At 34.7% G+C, this 9,250-nt stretch overlaps 1 protein-coding gene across 1 annotated transcript; it reads left to right on the top strand.

Moving 5' to 3' along the window:
- Nucleotides 1-6,471: 6,471 nt before the first annotated feature.
- Nucleotides 6,472-8,406, top strand: LOC149164204 (organic cation/carnitine transporter 1-like). Its single transcript, XM_089431996.1, has 2 exons — nucleotides 6,472-7,006; nucleotides 7,099-8,406. Exons 1-2 carry the CDS (start codon nucleotides 6,493-6,495, stop codon nucleotides 8,271-8,273), a joined length of 1,689 nt encoding a protein of 562 aa, XP_089288122.1. The 5' UTR covers nucleotides 6,472-6,492; the 3' UTR covers nucleotides 8,274-8,406.
- Nucleotides 8,407-9,250: the final 844 nt, after the last annotated feature.

Genomic DNA, 9,250 nt, shown 5'->3' with positions numbered 1-9,250 from the left:
ATAACTATTATATTAATAATAAGATTAATTATGTTAATAATTATTATATTATATTGAAAAAATTATTGCCATAATGTGATGTTGGAACATGGTTGACTATGCTTGATCATGATTATATTATAGATGTTATGAATAATAGTATACGATAGGAATATCAACCCTAAGAATAACAAACCCAAGGGATTAATATCATCAATTCAAAGGAATATTAACCTAATGGGTTAATACTAAAACCCCAAGGAATTAATATTATAAACCCAAGGTATATAAACCCTAAGATAAATATTATAAACCCTAAAATAAACATGCTTGACTAAGGTTCACCATGGTTGATTTTCATATTGAGACAATCTTTGTCACAATGTGACGTTAGACCATGGTTAATCATAGTTGAGCATGTTTGATTTTCATATTGAGACAATATTTGTCACAATGTGACATTGGACCATGGTTGACAACGGTTGACAATGGTTGACCATGGTTGATATTCATATTGAGACAATATTTGTCACAATGCGACATTGGAGCATGGTTGACCAAGGTTAACCATCATTGATTTTCATATAGAGACAATCTTTGTCACAGTGCCACATTGGACCATGATTCATTTTCATATTGAGAAAATCTTTGTCACAATGTGACGTTGGAACATGGTTGACCATGATTATATTATAGACGCTATGAATAATATTATACTCCAAGAATATCAACCCTTAGAATAATAAACCCAAAGGATTGATATTATAAACCTAAGGGAATAATAAACCCAAGGGGTTAATACTAAAATCCCAAGTGATTAATATTATAAACCTATGGTATGTAAACCCTAAAATAAACATGGTTCATCATGGTAGATTTTTATATTGAGACAATCTTTATCACAATGCGACATTAGACCATGGTTGACCATAGTTGACCATGTTTGATTTTCATATTGAGACAATTTTTGTCACAATGTGATATTGGACCATGGTTGACCATGGTTGAAAATGGTTGACCATGGTTGATATTCATATTGAGAAAATCTTTGTCACAATGTGACATTGGACCATGGTTGACCATGGCCCACCATCATTGATTTTCATATCAAGACAATCTTTCTCACACTGCAACGTTGGACCATGGTTGATTTTCATATTGAGAAAATATTTGTCACAATGTCACATTGGAACATGGTTACCGATGGTTATAAACTCAATGGATTTATATTGAACCCAAGGATTAATATTATAAACCTTATGAATAATATTATACCCTAGGAATATGAACCCTTAAATTAATAAACCCAAGGGATTGATATTATAAATCTAAGGGCTTAATACTAAAAATGCAATGCAATAATATTAAACCCAAGGAATTAATATTATAAACCCAATGTATATAAACCCTAAGATAAATATTATATACCATAAAATAAACATGGTTGACCATGGTTTACATTTGTCAATTTTCATATTGAGACAATATTTGTCACAATGTGATGTTGGACCATTGTTGATTTTCATATTGAGACAATCTTTGTCACAATGTGACATTGGACCATGGTTGACAATGGTTAACCATGGTTGATTTTCATATTGAGATGATCTTTGTCGGAATATGAAATTTCACCATCGCTGATAAAGATTATAAACCCTAAGATAAATATTGTAAACCCTAAAATGAACATGGTTGACCATTGTGTACCATGGATACTTTTCATATTGACACATTATTTGTAACAATGCGACATTGGACCATCGCTGACCATGGTAGACCATGGTTGTCACAATGTGACATTGGACCATAGCACAATATTTGTCACTATGGTTAACCATGCTTGACTATGATTATAGTATAAATGTTATGAATAATATTATATCCTAGGAATAATAAACCAAATAGATTGATATTATAAACCCAATGGATTAATATTATAAACCCGAGGTATATAAACCCTAAGATAAATATTATAAACCCTAAAATAAACATGGTTAACCAAGGTTCACTGTGGTTGATTTTCATATTGAGACAATCTTTGTTACAATGTGACGTTAGACCATGGTTAACCATAGTTGACCATATTGATACAATCTTTGTCACAATGTGACATTGGACCATGGTTGACAACGGTTGACAATGGTTTACCATGGCTGCTATTAATATTGAGACAATTTTTGTCACAATGCGACATTGGAGCATGGTCGACCATCATTCATCTTCATATCGAGGCAATCTTTGTAACAATGTGACGTTGGACCATGATTAATTTTCATATTAAGAAAACATTTGTCACAATGTGACGTTGGAACATGGTTGAACATGGATGACCATGATTATATTATAGATTGTTATGAATAATATTATATTCTAGGAATATCAACCCTTATAATAATAAACCCAAGGGAATAATAAACCAAAGGGGTTAATACTAAAACACCAAGGGATTATAAACCCAAGGGATTAATATTGTAAACTCAAGGTATATAAATCCCAAGATAAATATTATAAACCCTAAAATAAACATGGTTGACCAAGGTTCACCATGGTTGATTTTCATATTGAGACAATCTTTGTCAGAATGTGACATTAGACCATGGTTGCCCATAGTTAACCATGTTTGATTTGAATATTAAGAAATCTTTGTCACAATGTGACATTGGACCATGGTTTACCATGGTTGACAATGGTTGATTTTCATATTGAGACAATATTTGTTGCAATGCGACATTGGACCATGGTTGAACATGCTCCACCATCATTGATTTCATATTGAGACAAGCTTTCTCACAATGTGACACTGGACCATGGTTGATTTTTATATTGAGAAAATATTTGTCACAATGGCACATTGGAATATGGTTGACCATGGTTATAAATTGAACGGATTTATATTGAACCTAATGATTAATATTTAAAACCCTATGAATAATATTATACCCTAGGAATATGAACCCTTAGATTAATAAACCCAAGGGATTGATATTATAAATCCAAGGGAATAATAAACCCAAGGGGTTAATACTAAAAGCCCAAGGGATTAATATTATATACTCAAAGTATTTAAACCTTAAGATAAATATATAAATATTATAAGTATGGTTGACCAAGATTCACCATGGTTTATTTTCATATTAATACAATCTTTGTCACAATGTGATGTTAGACCATGGTTAACTCTAGTTGATCGTGTTTGATTTTCATATTGAGACAATCTTTGTCACAATGTGACAATGCACCATAGTTGACCATGGTTGACAATGGTTGGCCATTGTTGATATTCATATTAAGACAATATTTGTCACAATACAACATTGGAGCATGGTTGGTCATGGTTGACCATCATTGATTTTTATATCGATATAATCTTTGTTGCAATGCGACATTAGACTGTGACTGATTTTCATATTAAGAAAATCTTTTACACAATGTGACATTGGAACATGGTTGATCATCATTAACCATGATTATATTATAGACCCTATGAATAATATTATATGGTAGGAATATCGACCCTTAGAATAATAACCCCAAGGGATTGATATTATAAACCCAAGGGAATAATAATCTCAAGGGGTTATTACTAAAACCCTAAGGGATTATAAATCCAATAGATTAATATTATAAATCCAAGGTATATAAAGCCTAAGATAAATATTATAAACCCTAAAATAAACATGGTTGACCAAGGTTCACCATGGTTAATTTTCATATTGAGACAATCTTTGTCACAATGTGACGTTAGACTATGGTTGACCATGTTTGATTTTCATATCTAGACAATCCTTATCACTATGTGACATTGGGCTATGGTTGACCACAGTTGAAAATGGTTTACCATGGTTGATATTCTTCTTATTTTTAACTTGTTATATACACCCTTAAAATTTATAATTACCTTTAAATGTAATAAACAATGTTTTATTCAAATATCAATACTCTTCTCATCCCTCTTCTTACCATCATTTTTCTGGTATTCTCAAATGCTCTACTATAATTGTATTTGTAGTTTCTTGTACATTTCCTTCATATATTTATTTATTTATTTTTATGTTTAATTTAAATTTAGGTTGGACTTAGTTTGTTTATTGAACGGAAAAATAATGATCAATTTACAATGGGATGCTTATCATTAAGATTATAAGAAACTCAATCAATTGTGGACACCGCTTAGGATAGTTTTGAATTCCCCAAAATGACTTTGATCCTCAACCTCTCCTGTAAAATTTGAAACTAAGATCTAGTAAAACTAAACACCATGTAAACTAGTTGATTTACATCTCATAGGTCAATTTGTCATCCTTATGTATAATAACTATCACATGTGTCATATTTATTTATAATAATTTATTATATTTAAAACAGAAAATGCTTGTGAGTTTTGGCAGTAGAATTTATATGTGACTTATAAAATAATAATTATAATTAATGTGATATTATTATTTATCACTTTAATAATAACTTTTTTAATATATAAAATATTATTTTAAAAATATTATATGTGTGTAGTAATGAGAATAGTTGTATTAATTGCAAAATTTGTGTCTCGATTCTACACATAGAGAGTTCTTCTATCTTCAATATCATTTACTGACTCCTCAATCAAAATTGTTCTCCAAAGAGGAATGCAACGAATACCAAGCATATATGGGTATTTGGGGGTGAATACCTTCCAATAAAACCTAGAAATTAAACAAAACTTGAAATAGATATAACCTATTTCAAAATATTATTCTTGATTATAACATATTTTCATGGATCCACATTTACTAGCAAACATCTCCAAAAAAATTGATATTCAATTATAAGATCATGCTTAATCCATTAAGGGATGGAGCACAGTGTTACTTTACCCTTAAGCATCAACTCTCCAAACTACAAATTGAAACCTTAGTAGCAACATTCATCTGCGTCTTGGTTACTATCCCTTAGAATGTGCTTGAAACACGTATATATGAATTAGTACTCTCAATTGGGAAAAATTTAGTGGTAAAAATTTGCTAAATATGTGTTATTTAAATAGTTTTTCACTGTATATATAGATTTAGTACTCTCAAAAATTTTAGAACATTTCTATTGTGAAAAATTGACCTATCAAACTACTTGTAAATGAATCCTACCAAATTTCAAACTACTTGTAAATGAATCCTACCAAATTTCAAACCAATAAATTTAAGAAAAAAAAACAAACACACTTAAGAATATTCTTATTTTGTGCTCCCTATTTAGATTTTGGAGTCATTTAACTTCCTTGGGTTCAAAGAAAAGAGATCGGGCGAGTTTACGAGGCAGACGACCTTTCTAGGCCTTTAATGTTCACCCATCTGGTGGATGAGGGAGCGCTAGGATACCAACACCAAATTTAATAATTACATGTCGCAGAGTTAAGTTGAATTTAGGTTTTGGGCCAGCATTTATATTCAGAGTTTCAATGTGCAGTTTTTATTTATACTATTGCTTTTCAGGTTTAACCCTTCATTTTTAACAATTTTGGCTAAGATAAAATTGTAACTTAAAACTGGCACTGCGTTTTTAAAAAAAATTGACTGCGCACTTAGATGCCTTTTTGCCTTAAACAAAAAACTGGTTATGATAATGTTTCGTGTGGTTTTAGGTTCTAGGCTTTACACGCCATTGAAATACATAAATCCAAAAAAAAACATTCTCCTGCGCGGCAAGAAACATTGACTATATGCCCTCCATATCGTCACATATTGTTATTGATATTTAAAGCACTGTTTTCTAAGTTTAATTAAGAGATAGCATACGGGCTCATCTCTGCCGCTTGAAATAACAGACTTTATTTCAAACTCTCGGTGGCTTCACATAAATCTACACACGCACCAGCGATTTAAAATTCAGGCTCCACGCAATAGATTGACATACCTTTACTCAGCCCACCGCACAGCAAACGCACCAGGTATATCAGCGCGCACGGAGGCTGTCTACGCCTTTCAGGCAGCACGCAGGTATAGAACCTTTACTCAGCGCATAGACACGCAGCAGCAAATATTTATACGCTGTCAAACATCCACGGACCAGCACGCAGGTCCAGCCACGATCACGCCGTAGCGCTCCACCTCCTCCCTCAGTGCTCCAGGACAGCCAGCGCTCCACCGTGAGCTCTGATACCAATTGTTGGAATTCAGAGGCAAAGCAAACAAACAATAAACACACAGCAGAATATCAAGCACATATGACACAGTATTTAACGTGGTTCAGCCAACGCTATGTCCACCAAACATAGGCATCAAGAATTTATTAATCAAATTGGAGATTACATCAAGAAATCCTCACAAAACTCTCACACTCTTAGCAAACATCCCAATGGTTACCTGTTATATAGCACAGAGAATCTAACAGCCTCATTAACTCACTCACATCAAATATAAGAGGCATTAACTCCATCCCAACAACCTGGAGCTAATCTAGGACCTGAATTCTATTGTTGTCATCAGCTGAGATTTTTCCTATTTTGCTCCAAACAGAAAATCTCAACAGCCTTCACACACCATGAAGCAAACTCTGCTCTCAGTCTCTCGCACTTCGTCATCCATCGATAGTCACCAATGCTTGACACAGGAAAATTGTGGCCATGATCAGCAAGTGAGCGAAACCGAAGATCAGGAGATTCCCCACGTCAATCTCTCTGTGGATCAGATTCTGGACCAACATGTCGGTGGTTTCGGGCCTGCTCAGCTGCTTCATGTCCTCATGGTGTCTCTGGCATGGGCTTTCGACGGAATACACTCCTTTATTCCCATATTCACTGATGCTCAACCTTCATGGCGATGCACGGCCTCTCAAACGCCAGATTTCACAGACAATGTGACGCTGCAGCTCTCAGCATCGATGAGTGGGCAGAAATGGTGCACACCAAAGTCGTCACTGTGTGAAATGGATGGGAGTCTTTGGGAGTGGGTCGATGGGAGAGGATCGTCTGTGGTTTCAGAATGGGGTCTCATCTGCCATGACAAGTTCAAGTCAGGAGTTCCGGCCTCGCTCTTCTTCATTGGCTGTATTTTAGGTAAACTATCTTCTTTTAACACTTATACAATTCATTTTCCCGTGCAGAAATGAATTATCAGCTCATTTTGTACTGGATCCCATGCATGGCAGGTTCAGGGTTTTTGGGACCTCTCGCAGATGCATCTGTTGGGCGAAAGAGAACATTAATGCTGTCGTGTTTCGTACTCTCAATCTCTGGATTTCTGACAGCTCTATCTCCCAACATCTGGATATACTCCTCCCTCAGGCTAATCAGCGGCTTTGGTCGAGCAGGCGTTGGCACCTGCAGCTTAGTTCTGTCAACCGAATCTGTGGGGAGCAATTGGAGAGGACAAGTTGGGCTCTATGGTTTTGTCTTCTTCGCAGCGGGCTTCGCCTCGCTTCCTGGCATTGCATACCTTACCAGATCATCCTGGCGAATGACCTACATCGCCATTTCTGCGTTGTCCATGGCCTACTGCTGCCTCGTTCTTCCTTTTGTATACGACTCTCCCAGATGGCTGGTCATCAGAGAAAGAGAAACCGAAGCTCTGGACATTCTTAAAAAGATGGCTGCCCGGAACGGTAAGTGCCTGCCCGAAAACGTTCGGATAAGTTCGGCCTGTACAGAGGGAGCCAAAAGTTCGGCCCCTGCGATTATCAATATGTTAAAAGTGCCGTGGGTGCGAAGGAGAATTGTGGGCATATCGGCTGCTGGAGTCATGGTAGGCTTGGTGTACTACGGCCTGCCGCTTAACGTGAGGAATATGAAGGTGAATCCGTATATGAGCACCGCACTCAATGCTTTCATTGAAATCCCGGCCATATGCGTCGGAAATATTCTGCTTCCGAGAGTCGATCGACGGATTCTTATATCGATTTCTTGTATCACCTGCACTTCGTGTTGCGTTGCTTCTGCCGTGTTGTGTGCGTGGGATATTGGGTGGATGCAGATGGTAGCGGAAACAATGGGGTTTTGGGCAATTTGTGTGTCATTTGATGTATTGTATATATTCTGTTTGGAATTATTTGCTACAAATGTAAGGAGCGCAGCTGTTGGTACGATGAGGCAGGCCATAATGGCAGGTGCTGCCATCGCCCCTGCCATCTCTGTGATGGGGAGAAGACGATCTTGGGTTTCATTTGTGGCGTTGGGAGGGTTCGCTATGTGGGGTGGACTCCTGGTTCTGCTTCTCCCCGAGACCAAAAATCGTCCGCTTTATGAAACGCTGGAAGAGCAGGAGGTGGAAGAAGCCAAAATGATGAATGGCCAGATACAGGAGCCCAATCCTCCATTAATGGCCTAAGAAGTAGCTTTCCACACCTAGATAATATTCTTGGTAGATAATATATCTATATTCTGTCAGATAAGGAGAGGTTTGTCATGGTATATGATGAGGAGAGGTTTATTATCTACCTAGATAATATTCTGTCAGATGAGGAGAGGTTGGCCAATTATTCAGCACGCGCTCTTGTTCTGAATAATTTGGTTGGCAGAATCACTTATAATCGCCAATTATTCAGCACGCGCTCTTGTTCTGAATAATTTGTTTTGCCAAACAAATCTAAATGCAGGGTTTTGTTTTTTCCAAATGGAGATACTACTCAAGGTATAAAACGTTGAGTAATATTTTAAAATAAATATTATAAATTTATGATGTTAATTGATTGGACTTATAAATGTTAAATGTTCACATTTACAGTTGTTTAAAATATCTATAAAATAATAGTTATCATTCCATTTAATTATTTTTAAATAAAATTTAAATAAATGAATCACAAATCTAATTAATTTAATTTTTTTAATCACCAAATAATTGTGTATAGATATTTTATATTTATATGAGAAATGTGTAGGCATTAAGTTAGGAAATATAAAGTGTAAAATGTAATGTAATATAAAAGGTAAAGCATAAAAATATATAAATAATTTATTTTTTTAATAATTTATTTCTTTATATATTATTATTGGTACAATTAGTATGGATTATTACAAAATGATAATTCTTTTTGTGGATGGATGGAAAGAGGGGAAAGGATTCATCTTAACCATGTATCAATTTTGTATTAAAAAGGAGATTTGTTAGACATTTGATGTCTCTTAATACTAATTCTTATTACTATTTAAAGCTTAATTATCATATTTATTAAATAAATAGTTAATATTTACTTATTCAAATTGCATAATTAGGTTATTTTAATTAAAAATGAAATATTTCATCTCTTGTTATAATTATTTATCAACAAAACTATGATTTATCCTTAATAGGGTAAGATCGCATAA

Source organism: Pinus tabuliformis, chromosome 5_1 (assembly GCF_031772625.1).
Source record: "Pinus tabuliformis cultivar Carrire ecotype Pingquan chromosome 5_1, CPIR1, whole genome shotgun sequence".
NCBI classification, from domain to species: Eukaryota; Viridiplantae; Streptophyta; class Pinopsida; order Pinales; family Pinaceae; genus Pinus; species Pinus tabuliformis.
This window is presented reverse-complemented; position numbering and strand designations above follow the sequence as displayed.